Raw genomic sequence first — 18,436 nt, 5'->3', positions numbered from 1 at the left:
GTTCTTAAGGGTTAGGCTACCGAAAAGTAAATGCATTTTGGTGATATAGGTAGCCAAATCAATTCCTTTAAGCTATTCTTCAACTATATAGTCCCATACCTATACAGTCTCCAAATCCCTCTCATTCCGGTGTATGTTCGATTCGTCCATGTGCCCCTTCCATTCGAAGCCTGCAAGGAGTCGCTCCTTGTCCGTGCCCCCTGCACCATGCTTCTTGCACCGGCGATCACTCCCCGCCCTCGTCAGTGCCCGGGTGTCACACAAAGCCTATTGTTCTTCTCCGCCGCGCCTGTTTGGTACGTTCCTCAATTCATCAATTGAGTTAAAATTTGTTTATCACTCTCTCTGTCATTGTTTCCATGGTTGATTCTTATTGCGATTTAGTAACCAATCTATGTATTGTTTTGCTTTTGGAATCGGATTGTGTTTTTGAATACCCTTATTCTCTTTCCCTCGATGATGCTAATGGTAGCGACTCCTAAAGTGAAGCAGGGTCCAAAAGAGAAGATGATTCTTTATGTTACGAGCAAGCTAGGGACCAAAGGATCAAAGACAACATGGAGAGAATGCACAAGCTTGGCTTGTTCGACTTATCTCTCAAACTCAAACGCCCTGAACAAAAGCCTCTCCCCAAGAAAAAGAAGACCATCCAACCCAACCATTCGCCCCAGAGACGCTCCTCCAGGTATTCTTTTCATTTCTTTCTTTATACTTGTTTTGCTCTCTATGGAACGTCAAAAGGAGCAACCTTTCCTTGTGGGTTAGTTCCTTTCTCCTCAAAGATGTCGCCTTTTCCCTTTCTATTTGCAACTGGAAACACATTTCCATTTTGGAGGCAAAGGAGACGTGGATGAGCATAGAGTCAATGTAAAAAAAAAACAAGTATATTGATGTTTTATAATTTAGTGTCAAGGATTGTGTTTTCATGCTAAGTGGGAGACTGTGAGAGTGCTTGGGAATTGTATGTGGATGGATATGATGAGGATGGGAACCGTATATATGATCCAATCAAAGGAGAGACATGCCATCAATGCAGTACTATTCATTGCACATTATTCACTATGTAGGTATTCTTTTCATTTTTTACACTTTATTTTGACAACAACAACAAAAATTAGAAGCTGATTTTGTTACATGAAGATTTACGTATACTTGTATTAGAATTTAGAACTTTCATGTGTCTTCTCCCTGCATTATTTATGTTGAAATTTAAATTTTATTTCTTTTAACTTGTGTACTCTATTTGTAAACATGTTTCAGATTCCAATTGCATTTCCTGAAACTTCTTTTTCTCTTGATGTTTCATTTTTAGACTGCAAATCTTCTTTAATATGCTTAGCATATTTGACATATTTTATGTTTGATCTCGAAAAACATGGAATGAGAAGGCTTTGCTATTTAGTCACTGGTTTTTCCTGCAAATAGTACTTGTATGCCATTTGAATGGTCTTGTACCTTGGCTGGGGAAAATATGTTTTGATTGAAGAGCAGACTTAGTTCCTTTTTGTAGAACTAGTTAATGTATTCCATATGATACTTGTTTCAGGGCAAAGTTTTTCCCTTTGGCAACAGTTCCCAACTGCGGCATATAATGCTACGACTTTTTTTTTTTTTAAAAAAAAACAGGGGTTTAGGCAACGGGTGTTTTAGGAACCGCGGTCTATTCTCCATCTTTTTTACCGCGGTTGTAACCGCGACCTAAAGTCCTAGACTTTTTACCGCGGCTGAATATGCCGCGGTTAGGGAACTGCTGCCAAAGGGCTAAAACAACCGCCGTCGTTTCCCCTGACTGCACTAGTGTAAAATTATGTTTAAAAAAAGCTTCAAAGTTTCTTTTGGTACTAATTTAAGTGTATTGAACTAATTATAAAATTATATTTAAGAAAAAAATCTTAAAAAATTTGAATAAATTATAATTTTGTTTAAGGAAAGAGAATGATTAATTATATTTATTTTCTTATAGTTAATTTTTTTTTTCTATTTTCTTCTTTTCTTCTTTTATGATTTCTCATTTTATAACATCTCATTTAATAGAATAATCTATTAAACAAAATATTATATGTTTTTGATATTATATAGCACATAGAGAAGAAAACATGTAATTTACATAACCTCCTAAATATAAAGTATATCAAAAGAGTTAAACTATTATACAAAACATCCATGTGTATATTTGCATTTATATGTATGTTTATATATTTACACTATGCATATTACATGACGGTATCCTATGGCTCCATCAAAGACAGGCTACCTATAACGTCTTCTACTCACATCAAATGGTTATCATTCTTAAAGAGATTATAGCACACACAAACAAACAATAGAAAAGTAAGGGTAAGCTAGTATACAAAGAAATTAACATTTCATAATTTAATATAACAAATCATAGATCAACATTCACAACAGCCCATCAAATACATGATCATATCACAATTTGACCTCTATACTTAATTATCTAGATCCGATGCTAACATAGACTTCATTAAAGGCGTGCACCCATAATAGTATTTATACTCTAAGAGTCATAAACAAGGGTAGCTCAACCTACTTCCCCATGAGGTTAATCTTCCCCTCCTTAGACCCAAAAAGGCTAGGGTAAATACCTCCTACCATTTTCTCCGCCACCACATTCAGCTTGGCATGAGTTGAATGATTAGTAGAATATCAGGATACATTCTCTCTAAAGTCTCAATATCAAGCATTCACCACAACTTACTTGAACATTGAATCTCTCCTTGAGATTCTTCTCACAACACACATCTTTCATTTTCACAACATACTCATACCATTTTAAGCATCAACAATTATCAAAACATATGCACTGTAAACCAATAAAAAATAACACAATTTTCTTTACAGGAACTAGGTACACACGCTAGGCAGGAAAATAACTTGGAAACCCTCACCAAAGCTTAGGAAGATTCCAAAACCTTCCAAAACAACCTAAAAGACATCCAAAACCGATGACAAGAACCTCGAATTTGAGATCGCAAACCATATAGTTATTGTCAGACAACCAAGATTCACCAGATGCTCTCCACCAAATGGTTACCACAAGATGCTTACCATCATATACTTGTCACCAGGCACTTACTATCAGACGCTCACTGCCAAATGCTTACCATCAAATGCTCTTTACTAGACGCTTACCATCACACGGTCACAAACGCTTACCACCAGATGCTTACCACTAAACACTCATTACTAGCTCACCACCAGACACTTTCCACTAGACACTTACCACCAGACGCTCACTATCAGACATTCACCACCAGATGCTCTCCACCAGACACTTACCACCAGACGTTTACCACTAAACACTCGCTATCAGGCGCTCTCCACCAGATGCTTACCATTATACGCTCACTATCATATGTTCTCCACCAGACGCTTACCATCATATTTTAGCAAAATAAGAGGCTAACTAAGTACTAAATTACCGAAAGACACTTCCCAAATCTATAGAATTTACCCAAAACCATGATTTTAGAATTTGATTAGTCAAAAACCCCATTTTATGCTCCAAATTAACTCTTCTTCTAATTTATTCCAAATCAAAGTTTTGTAAAAACACATTAACTCAGATTTACTAAATATGAATTCCCAAATTCATCAAGAAACAACTTTTAGATCGGCAAACCAACTACACACCATCATTCATAAATTTTCAATTCAACACACCACTTTTACAAGTAACTCAACATAGCAAATTTCATGATTCAATTAAATTTCAAAAATTGACCACCACATTATCATTCAAACATCAAATATAACATGTCTACCAATCAAAACCAAATAAATTAATTCCTTTAAATGGTTGACACTCCAACGTTCTAAGAACTCTAAAATTCCTCCAACTCTAAAATCTCTATTTGTTCCTACGAATCATGGCAATTTGGTCAGAGTATACCCTTAGTAGAACCAACCAACAAAGAGTCTTTGAGGAGACTTTAGACCCCAAATGAATGAAGAAAACCCCTACATGCAAAGACACCAAAATTTATGGAAAAATGGTAGAAAAACAACTTATTCCATAGCTCAAATTAATTTGCAAGAAATGAAGATCTCGCCTCAAGGATCCATTAGGCAGTTTTTGATCTTCCGATAGATGAGTAAGGAGTTAGAATTTTTAAAGAGAAGGTAGAGAAAGTTTTAAAGAATGAAGTCTTAGAGAGATAAAACTCTTTAGATAATAAAACTCCTTATTTGAAAATTCTATTTATACTTTTGATATTTTTAAAATAAAATAATGGAGTATCATTATTTAAAGCACTCTACCACATCTAATACTTGATTTTTGAGGATCTTACACACATACAGTGATTCCACTTCTTGCCTCTCTTTGCTTTCTTTTATTCTAGAGTGCTTCTTTGAGAGGTTTTGGTAGATTTTATTCCTTGAATCTCATATGCTTGTATACCAAACTTTTATCGCATTTATTGTTAATATGTTTTATTCTTATTTTTATTTTATTTAATTTAATGAATTTGTATTAGGGTTATGTTTCCTTTTTCAATTTTGTTTTTCGATACTTTTCGTTTATGAGTTTTGAAAGCTTTTTTTACATATATTTTGATGAGGAACTAGAATTTATGTTTAAATTGAATTGCAAAACTATTAATTAAATTAGAACTTAACCTTATGATGGAAAATTGAGACGAAATCTCTAAAACACAAGTTAGAAAACAATGTGAAAATTAAATGAAATTAATTAAAATAATTTAATAGATAATTTTACATAAAAAAAATAAATAGGAAACATCATTCTTATGCTTGTCTTAGTTCTTTCAACTCGTTGAATCGTCCCTACATGTCATTTATCTGTCTTGAACAACATTACTTAGGAGTAGACACAACATGCATGCGTTATGTTTGCTAGTAAGCAATAATAAATGTACCTTTTGTGTATAAAGAGGAGAGATAACGAAAATAAATAAAATAAAAGCAAGAAAATAATAATTATCATCATGGAAAATAAAGAAAATATTAAAAAAAGTAGAACTTACAGCATATTTGAATAGTTTTTTAATTTTTTCTTTGGAAAACTAGAAATATTCTTAACTAATATACATTCTCGGATGAGAAACAAATTTTAGCTTCTCATACTACCATAATACCTTGAAAACTACTTGATATTTTTTTCACCTTTTTTTTTCACTTCCTCTTTTTCTTCTTCTCATTATCTACTTTTTAACTCCCAACACTAACTTCGTGTATGCTAATTGAATATATTTGGATTAAAAAGTAATAACACCTCACAAATAATCATTTTTAACATAAAATATAGTAACATAAAATGTAGACCTCAACCTCAAATTTTGAAGTTTCCAAAAACTCACTTGATTTTACCAATTCAGTCGGTGCAAAACCTTACACATGTTAGGCCAAGCTATCATATCTAGTAAGAAAAATTGCCACTCGCGTACGAGGTTACGTGCATGCACTTATCCAACAACATACGATTAAATACTGCATCATTTCCTTAAACAAAGCAAAACAGAACAAAAATGTCTTCGTCTTCATTCGACCCTTACGCACACCTTGGCTTCAGCAAGAACCCCGACGGCACCATCACACGTTTATTATCAAAAACACCAACCGTGGAGGCCAACCCCGAGCCTTCACCCGGAACCACCGTCGTTTCAAAAGATGTAACCGTCAACGCCGAAAAGAAAACATGGGTCCGAATCTTTCGACCCACCAAGCTCCCTTCCAACGACAACACGGTGGCGCGTTTGCCCATCGTCATTTACTTCCACAACGGTGGCTTTGTGCTCTTCACTCCTAACGGGATCGACAGCCATAAGAAGTGCTCGCTTATCGCCGATGATGTCCCCTCCATCGTTGTCTCCGCCTCTTTTCGCCTTGCGCCGGAGCATCGTCTCCCTACACAGTACCAAGACGCATACGACGCCGTTTTGTGGGTGAAGAACCAATTAAACAACCCCAATGGAGAGAAATGGTTAAGAGATTATGGGGACCCTTCTAGATGCTACCTATATGGCTGTGATTGTGGTGCCAATATAGCTTTCAACGTTTCCATGCAGGTTTTTTTCCATTTTTATAATTAACCAACTTTTATTCCTTGATGGAAGAAATATTAATGAAATGGTTTGATGTAGATTGCTGACACAGATTTGAAGCCATTAAGGATTCGTGGTTTGGTCCTGAACCAACCGATGTTTGGAGGGGAGAAGAGAACGGGATCAGAGCTGAAGTTTGCAGCAGATCAAGTATTACCTTTGCCAGTGTTGGACTTGTTGTGGAGTATGGCTTTGCCTAAAGGGACAGATCGGGATCATAGGTATTGCAACCCTATGGTGAAGGGACCACACCATGATAATGTTAGGAAGGTGGCCAAGTGTCTTGTTGTAGGGTTCAATGGGGACATCATGGTGGATCGACAACAAGAATTTGTGACCATGTTGGTCAAATGTGGGGTGCAAGTTGAAGCACGTTTTGACCAAGTGGGCTTCCATGATATTGACATGGTGGATCCTGCTAGGGCTAGTGCTGTTGTAAATATTGCCAAGGACTTTATTCTTGGTTGATTTAACTTCTTTCGGTCTCAAAACTTTAACAATGTCATCATCATGTGTATGGTTATAAGTTAACATTATGAGTTATATTATTGGACTTTTCTTTTAACATCATTCATAACTTGTTCTTTTAAAGTTATATTTCACCATACAAAAATTAGTACTTATAATGTTAGTTTTAGTGTCAGTTTTCGAGATATTATATTTGGATCATATCTATAATTTTATTTTTCTATATATATATATATATATATATATATATATATATATATATATATATATATATATATATATATGTATGTATGTAACACAAACTTGACTTGAATAGTTATTGTGAAGTTGGTGTGTAAACTCTATCATAAAATCATAAACTTCTTATATTTGTAGTGTAAATATTATTTTCTTTGATAAACGTGATTTGATATTTAATTATATTTTCTATGTGTTTAACAAGTCACATTTTGTTATTTCTTTACATCACTTGCAATAGTTGTCTTTTAGGATAATTTTGGTTATTAAAAGAAAGTTAAATTTTATATTTATAAAGAGATTAAGGTGGACCGGCAAAACGGATTAGGTCTATCATGCTCTTGACTCGTCAAAATTAACGTGTTTAAAGTTTCTACTTAATCTATTCTGTTTTTTATATTCCTTAATTTAGTCTCTAATTTGAAAAAAATTGATACAATCATACCCTTATTAAATTAGCTAAAACTTGGTTTGAAAATGATGATGTGATCGTCATTTAACAAATTAATGTTGCAAACAAAGTTATTTACTCGAGCATCATATTCTCTTAACACATAATTACTTTCAAATGAGAAACTTGATCTTTATAATAATAACACTCTCCCTTTAGTGGTTCACCAATGTGCTTCTCATAAATTCCTTAGTTCCTCAAAGTGTAGATTTTGAATAAACATTGATCAAATAACTTAATCTAATTTTCCAAAACATAAACATTACAACACATCATGAGAAAAATCACAGAATAATAAATTCTAAATTACAATAAAAGAACACTTATTGACCTTTAATACCCCTTTCATTTCTATGAATCTACAATTCCAATAAAGGATGACCAAAAATTTCACAACCTAATTTTGCTAATTGCTCTTACAATTCCTAAACTTAGTGAATAAATTCACGACTTGAATATTAATTCAAAAAATTTGTTTTATCAAATATTCAACCTTTTCTATTTTAAAAAAACAAAATTTCATATCACAGACTTTTTTTTTAAGCCACTTAATTTTAAAATTCCATGCCTAGTCATTGTTTATTTAATGCTGAATGATGTCGATAATGACAATGACTTGATTATATATATCTTTTTAAATTATAAAATAAGTTAAGATAAATAAAAATACGTAAATCAAGATTTTTTGCTACAAAAATGGAAACTCTTTCAGTTTGAAGGGTCGAGGATCGGTCCCCTTGTTCTGTTGTTGTGTCCTAAGTTTTGATCACTCAGCTTGCCTATTGCTGCTCTATCATCTATATTTCTTAATGAGTTTAGCAAAGATATTCTCACAATAAAAAGTCTTTAAATAGAGTAAAAATTTAAATAGGGTAAAAATTATGTATGAGATTAATTTTACTTAAATTAAATATACACATAATTCTCTATTTATAATATAATAATATCAAATTTGTATTTATAAATTTTATAAGGGTTAAATATGTTTTTAGTTTCTATATTTTGGGGTGATTTTGGTTTTAGTCCCTCTTTCAAACTAAGGTACAATTTAGTCCTTCAATTTTTAGATTGTTTACACTGTTTGACACATTTTTGCTTCAATGTTAACTGAGAAACGCGTTTGAAACAACAAACAAAGTTAAAAAAATTTGATAAAAAAGACTAAAACCAGAATTTTTTAAAGTTGAAAGACTAAATTGTACCTTAGTTTGAAAGAGAAACTAAAACCAAAATCGCTCCAAATTATAGGAACTAAAAACATATTTAACCCATTTTATAATGATAATTAAATCAGGCCATTAATTATGCATTAAGTATTATTATTATTTCCATTAATTACCAACCAATGACGATTATTGTTATCAATTACTCTTTAATTACTTCAACGATTATTTTTACCAATCAGTTTCTGATTTGTTAGCCCCTCACTCCATTGGACCAACCTATGTTCATAAAATATAGAAACCAAATTTTAAAAATAAATCAATATAATCTTTTTAATATTATATTTTTTTACATAAAAAACGTATTTTGCAAATAACATTAAATCTAAAATTTTTGAAAGGCATAAATAATTCAAATATCAGCATAATACATGCTTAACAATTTAAAAAAAAGTTAATCTGAGATAAAAAAAAAAAAAACTATTTTAATTTACTTTTAAAATTTGAATAACAAAATATATTAAAGTATGCGCAAAACGAATCCAATTTCGCGGACTACACACAAAGCCCTAAAATTTAAACTTGGTGATGAACAACTTTCTATATTAGTAATACAAAATCACGAACCTTGGAAGCAAGCGTAATAGCTCGTGTATCAACGTATCGTTTTCTGAAACTCCGATTTGCTGTGGGGCCTAGGTGAGTTTTTAAGGAGCTCATGGTGTATACCTGTAGCATGACCAACAATGGAAGAGCGCAGGAAGAGGAGGTTCCGGCGAGCAGTTCAGATGCGAGGACTATGCTCCTAGAACTGCAAAAGCAGCTAGATGAGTTAGAAAAGAGACATGCGGAGGAGATAGCCGCGTTCAAAGAAGAAATAACTAAGATGAAGAGGAAGCTTGAAGAAGTAGGTCAGGATTGTTCCAAAGGTCCAAGCTTGAAGACCCAAAGGAAATTAGCCACATCAAAGAATGCTGACATGTCTCGGCATTGTCGAGAGAAGGTTTGTGCTTATATTTGTTGATAATATTGCTGGTAACTAACTTGTTATGTGTTGTAAATCATTACTGAGCTAAATTTTAAACTAAATTTCATTAAGTACTTTGAGTATCCACTCGAGAGAAGGTTTGTGCTTATATTTGTCGAGTTTTTCAGTTACCCACCGGTGATCAAATTATGAGGCTCATGTGTCTTTTATGGTAAAGTATGAATGTTATTTACACTTGTATCATTTATTACCAGGATGCCATATCATCGGATTCAAGAGGGGAGAGCATCCTAAGCCAGCCGGCAAGAATGTACAAGAGTCGGTCAGTTTGTCGAAGGGACACTGATGTTCTTAGTGTTCCTTTCCTTGCAATATATGAGTCTCTAATACCTCCTGAAGAAGAAAAGAAGAAGGAAAAGCAAGTACTGGCATTATTGGAGAAATTAGTTAGAAAAGAATGGCCAGCAGCTAAGCTTCATCTCTATGGATCACGTGCTAATTCGTTTGGTGTTTCTAAAAGTGACATTGATGTTTGCCTTGTTATTGAGGAAGCAGGCCTGAAGAAAGCTAAGATTATAAGGAAATTGGCGGATGTTTTGCGATCAGATAATCTGCAGAACGTGCAGGTAAGAAAATTTTCGTCTTTTTTTTTTGCATTTTCATTTTTATCTTGATGGTTTGTATTCACATATAAAGAAATGTGCAATAATTTTTAAGAAGCAAATGTACTTGTATAAGCTTGCTAATAAATTTCCATAAAGGAGATTTAATAACTTTGGTTTTGAATGGAAAAAAAATTGAAATTTGCTATAGCTGGTTTGTCCTTGAATTTTGTCTTAGATAATAAAAAATAGTTACTGTTCACCGAATACTTCCCAACACTTAATATCTTTGCGAAGGTAATGAGAGAATATATGTGCATAATTATAGTGGTTGTAGATTTTGGCTAATTGTTTTCCTACTTGTGGCGTATAACTTCCCAAGTCTGCAATCAGCTTCATTGCTGTTCAAAGTTAATGAAATTTTGTAGGAAAACAATTAGCTTTAAATCTTTACCATACCATCCAACAACCTTCAATAGTTGGATAAGAAGAGAACTCCTACAAGGTTAAATGGCAATGCATTAACATAAGATGCATTGATTGTCATTTGTCGGAGAGGATTCTTTCCCTTTGCTACTTCTTTTGTAACTTCTGCCTAATCAAGGTTGTTCTACTTATCATTTTTTTATTTACTTCATCTTGAACACTAAGACAAGGACTAACACCTTTTGTTTGCTCCTTGAAGACGATGTTTCATCCTTCCTATGCCACCCCAACAAGCATTAGAACAAAATTTACATTTTACTTCTAGTCTATTTGTAGGAAGATTTTCACAATAAAGGAACCCCTCTAACTCTATTGTAGTCCTTACCTTGAGCCTTGCAAACCTAAGAAGGTCACTTGATCGCTATTTCTTATTGAAAAGTTACAGTAAACACAGATCCTTCGAAATTCTGCTGTTACTCTCTTCTGCAGTGGATTATTTAAAGGAATCTGACTTTATCATATCATATAATGTAGGAATTTTGATGTCATTTTAGGATATGGTTTAAGCTTAACTTATCTCTATAAAACTAGTTTATAAGGTGTGATTTAAATGTCATTTATGTACTTATATATTCTATTTTTTTCTATAAAAAGTGTAATTTATGTACTTATTTATTCTGTGTTTTGCTATACCATTGGTCAATGTGGAACTAAATTACTTATCCACGATGTTGCAACAAAGGCATGCTTCTAAGAGGCCATATAGGAGGCTGGGTGATTGCACATAAGGCGACTTTTCTACTTTATATTGTGTTTTTGCGTGGATGAAGGACATAATGTGGTGGTTTTTGCTGTCTTTGATTTGATACTTTTAAATTTATGGATCCCTTATAAAGGGGCCCTTACATGGATAAGCATAGAAGCTATTGTCTTCACTGGTCAATGCTAGTGTCTAGACTTTAACATATTCTGTCTGTTAGTCTTTGCCTCCTGTGTCTGAGTCTCTTCACCCCCCTTTTTTTCTTCAACAGCATCTCTAATCTGTTTTTTCTGTTTTATTGTTTATTGGATATGTTTTGAGAAAATGCTTTGGTTAAAAGAGTTGTATGATAATGCACTTGTTTTTACAAGTTTTGTATAAGGATTAGGACACCCTAAGTGTCCTGTATTATTTAATTAATTATTTTTTGCTGATAAAAAAAATATAGGTAATAATAAAGAAGGAAAAGGATGTGGATTAATAGATTGGGAATATGACAGAAATGACTGGTAACTGACTGACTCAATTTTTCTTTGGAGGAATGCATTTGCTGCTGGTTTACTGCTCTTGGAAACATTCATTTGAAGTAATTAAATTAAAAAAAAAATAAAAGTTCTTCAGTTCTTAATTTGAGTTTGTTTGTAGGCATTGACAGGTGCACGGGTTCCCATAGTAAAGCTCATGGATCCAGTGACAGGAATCCCTTGTAACATAAGCATTAACAAACTTCTAGCTGTTGTGAATACAAAGCTTCTTCGGGATTATGCACTCATAGATCCAAGGTTACGGCAGCTAGCCTTCATTATCAAACATTGGGCTAAGTCAAGAAGAGTCAATGAAACTTACCATAGAACTCTGTCTAGCTATGCGTAAGTTAACCTCTGATGCTATTCTTATTGAAAAAGTCTTTTGTTGTCTTCATTATAATTAGGCAAGGTACTGTCCTAATATTTCAAAATCAAAGTAGACAGGATCAAAGAAGTTCATTTAAATATGATAACCAGATAGTATCGCTTAAAAACAATAATTTAATTTTAATTTCAGGTATGTTTTGATGTGCATTCATTATTTACAAATGAGAAGGCCTGCAATCCTTCCATGCTTGCAGGTGTGTACTTCAGACTTCATTCTTCTATTCCTCTATGGCAGATTTCTTTCTTTAGCCTTCTAAGAAGTAGAATGTCAGTGTTTCCGCTATTAATGTTTCAGAAGTAACCCTTTATATTTTGGTCTAAACATAATGGTCTGTGTTTCCGTTTTCTACAGAATGAAAAAATTAATTAACTAAGAGTTCTAGGTATCTTTTCATTTTCATTTTCATTTTCCATACAATTGGCTGGAAACCACTTCAAATTTTTAAGCTGTGACAAAGCCTTGTTAATGGTAAATCATTTTTTAATCCGAGAAAACCACTTTAGCAATTGCGTGGCCAGTGTCAATGGAATAACTTTTTTGCAGTATGCAAATCAAAGACGTTCAGTTAACTTTCTCAAGTTTGTACCTCGCTAAACATCCCATCATATGAATAATTTTGTAATTTAATGATTGAATACTATTTTCTATACAGGAGATGGAGACAACGTATTCTGTGACTGTGGATGATATTAATTGTGCTTTCTTTGATAAAGTTGAAAAACTTAGAGATTTTGGTCGCCACAACAAGGAAACAATTGCTCAGCTTGTGCGGGGATTTTTCCACTTTTGGGCATATTGTCATGATTATGCAAATTCTGTTATATCTGTACGCACAGGAAGCATTATCAGGTATGATAACTCGTTATCTCTAAATGTTTGTCACACCCTTTTATGTTCCATTCCGTTGTTAACAATGTCATAAGAACTGGGTAATGCTTTAATTGATTTGAATCTGTTGTGCTGAGGTTATAATAGAGAGTAAAACAAGAATTGTTTTTATTTTTATTTGACTGAATATATGACATAATGACACTGTATTTTGGTGTAGCAAACGAGAGAAGGGCTGGTTTATAGGGACTGACAATGATCGGCATTTGATATGTATAGAGGATCCTTTTGAAACATCTCATGATCTTGGGCGAGTGGTAGATGAATATAGCATCAAAGTTCTGAGGGAAGAGTTTGAACGTGCTGCTGAAATTATGCTGAATGATCCAAATCCGTGTATTAAACTTTTTAAGCTCTATGTTCCCAGTTGAACTACTGTTTTGTTTTGTTTTGGATGTAGATTTTATAGGTTAAAGAACTTGAAAGGCAAGAATTCAGTGTTAAGTTGAACCACCTTCCAACACATGCATTAATTTTGTTTTACTATGTCATTGGTTTCATTTCAAATTCAACTTAGTTCATTGTGAATTATATATTATTCATCATATTAAGTACACAGTAAAGCCAAATAGAAAAGGGTAGAAGCATTACATGATACTGTGTTCTGAACAGGAAAGAAGTAAAATTGAAAGAAGCTAAATGACAGGAGTAATGAGAGGGTTATTAGAGAAAAAAGCTTCCAAATTACGTCCGAGAAGTTGGCAAATAGCAAGATAAGAGTCTAAAGTGGAAAAACCTGCATGTGGTGATAGAACTACATTATCCAAGGAAAAGAAGTGTTCATCAACAAGAGGCTCATTCTCAAAGACATCCAAACCAGCACCTCCAATTTCACCTTCCATCAAACAGTTGATGAGTTGTTTTTCATCTATCAAAGCTCCTCTTCCCACATTGACAATAACTCCTCCTTTTCCCAGTGCCAGCATGACTTCTTTGTTGATCATGTGGCGTGTTTGGTCATTGAGGGAACAACAGAGAACAAGGACATCGGTGTTAGTGGCAAGTTCAAGAACAGTAGAATAGAAAGGGTATGGAACAAAGGGTTTCTGCTTCCTAGAGTTGTAGGATACCATGCACTCCAAGGCCTCAAGCCTATGTGCCACCTCCAACCCTATTCTTCCCAACCCTACTATTCCAACTCTCTTTCCTGATACCTGACACAAACATCATTGCTATTATTATGCATGATGATGATAATTTAATAATTTTTTCTTAATAATTTTTTATAATAAAACACGTATTATTATTTTATTGATATTTTTAAATTTATTTTAAAATAATATTTAAAACGGATAAATTATAAACTATCACATATACATTATTAAAAAAAAGTTATTAATTTTTTTTTCTTATTATATAATATACTTTCTCTCACACAAAACAATAAACTTTCTTAATTTTACTTTCTGAAGGGAGAATTGTTGTCATCATATTATAAAATATTTATTAAGTTAATTGATAATTATTCAAAAGTTAATTAATTATGTTAAATGAAGTTGTTTTTAACCTAAAAAATCTCAAAATCAAAATTTTATTTATAAACCCATTCTCATATTTACTCAAAATCAATGTAATATTAATAGAATCGTCCTAATTAAAGATGTTGAAATTTCTAAATCAAATAAGGTCAATTTCAATATTTTATTCAATCACTTATGGACAAAGTTTATTTTCTTTTATTTTTGGATAATGATAATCAGATAATATTTTTTTATAATATTTGAAATTTTTTTAACTGGTTATTTATGATTATTATTATTATTGATTGTAAAGTAATTTTGGACCAATCACATAACACATAAATGATGTTTAAATATTGTAAAAAATGTTATATAGTATCATTATCCTTTATTTTTTAATCTTCAGATTTTTATATTCATCCCAAAAATCTCCTGCAGCCATCAAAAACAATTCCAAAAAGAAAAAAGTGACTTTTATATTGACGAATCACTATTGGCTGGATAAACATTTTGTCCCTACTTCACGCTACAGACAATAATAAATAATAAATAATAAAAATAAAAAACAAAAGCAAAAAAGAACACTGACACATGTCGGCAACTAGTACAGTATTAAAAATCAATTTAATTGAAATAATTTTTAAAAATTAAGATCAAATGACTAATTAAAAACCAATAATATATTAATATGAAATTTTCAAAATCATGTAATGTCAATAAGACAAAATATTTTGCAGATGAATTAAATTATTTTTTCTTCGATTTGTTATTTTTTCTTATAAAATAAAATAGAACTAACCATTCTTTATATCAAAATTACCTTTAATTTATGCAGCCTATCGCACTAGATTAGGTTAGCTCCCACAAGTAAAATAAAAAGAGTTCTTAACTTAAAACTTCAAATAATTGACTTAGTTATGGTTTTAGTTTCTAATGTTTGTACATAAGTTTAGTTTTGATTTTTTAAATTTAAAAGAAAAATTATTTTCAAGTGTTTTAAATTAAAAGAAAACGGTTTTGATCGTTTTAATTTATTATTCAGAAAATAAAAATAATTTATCTCTTAAATTTCGTATTTAGAAGTTAAAATGTATTTTTTAATTTAAATTCTAAAATGAAATTTATCCCAAACTTTAAAAACTAAATCCATAATTGAATGTTAAAATATTATATTAACATCTCTCCCAGTAAAAAAGGAAAATGTTTGGACTGTCTTTTTGTTAACATGTATTAATTTTTTTGAATGGTAAAATTCCTATTAATGTAACTAAAGTGATTTATGTTTAATAAAATTTGATGAAGTTCGTATTATTAATTAAATATTTGTTGAAAATAACAGCAAAAAATAATTAATTTAATAATATACTATTATACACCTTTTGTTCTTTGGTCCCAGACAATGAGTCCAATTCCAATATTTTGTTTCATTCATCAAATCTTTCTTGTCTTGTCTCTTTGACTTTTCTCTCACAACTTTTCATAGTGCGAAAGAGTATTTTGTTTAATTGGAAAAAAAAAATCCAAAAATGTTTTCATACTTCATTTTCTTAAAATCATATCATATTTATTTTCTTAGGATTTTCGTACAGAAAAAATATTTAAAAAATTCAGCACCACAATTTGGTCATTAAGATAAATCACAACTCTTAATATTACCATTGTTTTTTTCTTGTGAAAAATACTAAACAAATTTGATATCAATGATAATATATGTAAAAAACCATGAGATTATTTCTAATTTAAAATCTTAAAATTAAATGTTTATGGTTGTAAATATATATTTTTAAATATTTCTTAATTTTCTTATTTTTACTTATGTGTGTAGAATAATTTCACACTGTAGTATAAATGTGCTGACTAAATTGAAAAATTAAAATGATATTGCTTTTAAAAATAGTATCGTACTTTATATTCATAATCTCAAAGTAAAGTTAATTTATTTCAATTAATTTATCTCAAAGTAAACTTTTGTTCTTATTGAATTTAAAATTTCGAGTGTCAAATAAGTATTTTGTATAGTAATAACATTTTCAGAACTCCGAATATATATGTCTTTTTCTCCAAATTAGTTTATGTGTGAATTATATATATAACGTGTCCTTTGTATTATAGATTGAATTTTATAATTGATTATAATTTTTATGTTGAAATTCAAAATAAAATGTAATTCCTTTGGAATTTGAGTTTAGGAGTGAGAATAACAAATAATTATTTAATAAATCCATTTTAAAAAATATAATTTACGGCTTAAAACGTTATGTTAAACATTTTTCTATAAATCTTAATAAAGATGCATTTTTTACGTAAATATAAATTAAAAAATATATTTAAACTTTTAGGTAAAATCACTTAACTTATTTAAATAACTAATATGCAAAAGAAAATGTATTTATTTTAAATAAAAACTTGATATATCTATATATTCTTAATGTATAGAAAAGTTATCTGGAAAAAAGCCTATTATCTTAAGTGTTTAGCATGCCAAATTATCTTATGTTTTATAATTATATTATCAACACGAAGTATTATTAAAGGAGTCCATTTTTATTTTATTTTCTGGTATAATTTTGTTAATATAAAATTTATTATTAATTTAGTGATATAAAATTTAAAGGCTTAATATCGTTTTTAGTTTATAGTTGGGGAAGGTTTGTTCAATATGATCCTACTTTTATTTTTCTATAACAATTGATTCTTTTTTTTGAAAAAACTGTTGAATTGAGTTTTTTTTTGTTCACAGTGATCTCATATTCAAGTTTAAATTGTTTATTATAGTCCTTATTGTATACGATGATGACATGATTTTTAACATAACATTATGTCAGGACGGTTAAAATAACATTTGGATAGATGAATGCATGAAAAAACTTATTGACGTCGTAACTAGCACCATTAGAAAATTGACGTTGTAACAAAAAAAAAAGTCAATTGAACAGTTTTTCTAAAAAGTGGAATCAATTGTTACTAAAAGAAGATAAGACTATATTGAACATAACCTCCCAAATAAGGAAGCATACGATATTAAGCCAAATTTAAACTATCTTGGTGAGGAACTTTCTACCAATTATACAAAGTCACGAACCTTGGAAGCAAGCGTAATAGCTCGTGAATAAACTTGTCGTTTTCTCAGACTCCGATCCGCTGCGGAAATCTTCATCACCACGTCGATCAACAAAGCCACCGCTAAATCGGCGACGTCCTCGGAAAACAAATTTCCGGCACCGGCAACCTGAATTCCGCGGCGGCGGCACTCGTCCAGGTCGACGTGATCAGTGCCGGCACTGGTAGTGATAACGAGGCGGAGGGAAGGAAAGAGACTAAGCATGTCGGCGGTGAGGGGGTAGCCCCCGTCACAGAGGACGGCGGCCACGGTGGCGCAGTGTTGAGAGTGGGTGGCCGCAAACTGGTGAAGTGGAAGCGAAGAGTGGTTTAAAAGATGGAAGTTTTGAGAATAGGGTGGTTGGAGAACAGAGGAAAAACCTGGGGGACCATGAAGAAGGACTTTGGGGAGATTAAGGTTTTGCATCTGTTGATCATTTGCCGTACACTGGTTTTGGTCTTCCATTGATGGTGGTTGTGAAGTGTGGTGTGGGAGTGAGTACATGATAAAGTTCTTGCTATTTTTACCTCTTTTATGTGATATTGGCACCCCTTCTTGTCACTTTCATCTAGAACTTCTACAGATTTTCTTCCATGGTAATTGTAAAATTAAATTTAGCTACATAACATGTTATTCATAGTACTTACGTATTACTTTTCCACACAATTCTAACTCAACTTTTCAATTTTCTTTAAAAGAAATTGAAACAATGAAAGTTTTCTTTAACTTTTTAAAATTATTTATTTAATATATATTATATAAACTATTAAATTAATTAATATTAGTGTATACTTTTACTTTTAACAAAATTTTAATTTTGTATATTTATCTTATTTTTATTCTCACTTATTTTTCTAGTTTGAATTTAAGTATTATTTTATTATTTGATTAT

The 18,436-nt window shown here is 31.5% G+C and overlaps 5 protein-coding genes across 5 annotated transcripts; 3 read left to right on the top strand and 2 right to left on the bottom strand.

Moving 5' to 3' along the window:
- The first annotated feature begins 359 nt into the window (after positions 1–359).
- Positions 360–1,067, top strand: LOC106779356. The gene is made up of 4 exons (XM_014667449.1): positions 360–396; positions 493–685; positions 783–835; positions 934–1,067. The coding sequence occupies exons 1-4, from the start codon at positions 360–362 to the stop codon at positions 1,065–1,067; spliced, it is 417 nt and encodes a 138-aa protein (XP_014522935.1).
- Positions 1,068–5,510: 4,443 nt separating this feature from the next.
- LOC106779355 (probable carboxylesterase 9) lies at positions 5,511–6,582 on the top strand. The gene is made up of 2 exons (XM_014667448.2): positions 5,511–6,050; positions 6,126–6,582. Exons 1-2 carry the CDS (start codon positions 5,511–5,513, stop codon positions 6,552–6,554), a joined length of 969 nt encoding a protein of 322 aa, XP_014522934.1. The 3' UTR covers positions 6,555–6,582.
- Positions 6,583–8,986: 2,404 nt separating this feature from the next.
- On the top strand, positions 8,987–13,469 carry LOC106779354 (UTP:RNA uridylyltransferase 1-like). The gene is made up of 6 exons (XM_014667447.2): positions 8,987–9,408; positions 9,648–10,019; positions 11,827–12,050; positions 12,226–12,289; positions 12,749–12,945; positions 13,145–13,469. Exons 1-6 carry the CDS (start codon positions 9,124–9,126, stop codon positions 13,353–13,355), a joined length of 1,353 nt encoding a protein of 450 aa, XP_014522933.2. The 5' UTR covers positions 8,987–9,123; the 3' UTR covers positions 13,356–13,469.
- An 84-nt stretch (positions 13,470–13,553) lies between these two features.
- Positions 13,554–14,953, bottom strand: LOC106779376 (glyoxylate/hydroxypyruvate reductase HPR3). The gene is made up of 2 exons (XM_022776555.1): positions 14,936–14,953; positions 13,554–14,138 (listed from the first exon to the last, which is right to left on the bottom strand). Exons 1-2 carry the CDS (start codon positions 14,951–14,953, stop codon positions 13,620–13,622), a joined length of 537 nt encoding a protein of 178 aa, XP_022632276.1. The 3' UTR covers positions 13,554–13,619.
- A 2,397-nt stretch (positions 14,954–17,350) lies between these two features.
- Positions 17,351–18,142, bottom strand: LOC111240515 (glyoxylate/hydroxypyruvate reductase HPR3-like). Its single transcript, XM_022776559.1, has one exon. The coding sequence runs from the start codon at positions 18,046–18,048 to the stop codon at positions 17,509–17,511; it is 540 nt and encodes a 179-aa protein (XP_022632280.1). The 5' UTR covers positions 18,049–18,142; the 3' UTR covers positions 17,351–17,508.
- Between the last annotated feature and the right edge of the window lie 294 nt (positions 18,143–18,436).

Source organism: Vigna radiata, unplaced genomic scaffold (assembly GCF_000741045.1).
Source record: "Vigna radiata var. radiata cultivar VC1973A unplaced genomic scaffold, Vradiata_ver6 scaffold_194, whole genome shotgun sequence".
NCBI classification, from domain to species: domain Eukaryota; kingdom Viridiplantae; phylum Streptophyta; class Magnoliopsida; order Fabales; family Fabaceae; genus Vigna; species Vigna radiata.
Note: the sequence above shows the minus strand (reverse complement) of the source record. Positions and strands in the feature narration are given on the sequence as shown.

Bases quoted from the DNA above. Each gene is read 5' to 3' on its own strand.
- LOC111240515 (XM_022776559.1), bottom strand. From the start codon at position 18,048: ATGTACTCACTCCCACACCACACTTCACAACCACCATCAATGGAAGAC.
- LOC106779354 (XM_014667447.2), top strand. From the start codon at position 9,124: ATGGTGTATACCTGTAGCATGACCAACAATGGAAGAGCGCAGGAAGAG. The intron at 10,020-11,826 runs GTAAGAAAATTT...GTTTGTTTGTAG, and splicing joins ATAATCTGCAGAACGTGCAG to GCATTGACAGGTGCACGGGT. The intron at 12,946-13,144 runs GTATGATAACTC...ATTTTGGTGTAG, and splicing joins CGCACAGGAAGCATTATCAG to CAAACGAGAGAAGGGCTGGT.
- LOC106779355 (XM_014667448.2), top strand. From the start codon at position 5,511: ATGTCTTCGTCTTCATTCGACCCTTACGCACACCTTGGCTTCAGCAAG. The intron at 6,051-6,125 runs GTTTTTTTCCAT...GGTTTGATGTAG, and splicing joins CTTTCAACGTTTCCATGCAG to ATTGCTGACACAGATTTGAA.
- LOC106779356 (XM_014667449.1), top strand. From the start codon at position 360: ATGGTTGATTCTTATTGCGATTTAGTAACCAATCTAT. The intron at 397-492 runs GTATTGTTTTGC...AAAGTGAAGCAG, and splicing joins CGATTTAGTAACCAATCTAT to GGTCCAAAAGAGAAGATGAT. The intron at 686-782 runs GTATTCTTTTCA...TTCTCCTCAAAG, and splicing joins CCCCAGAGACGCTCCTCCAG to ATGTCGCCTTTTCCCTTTCT.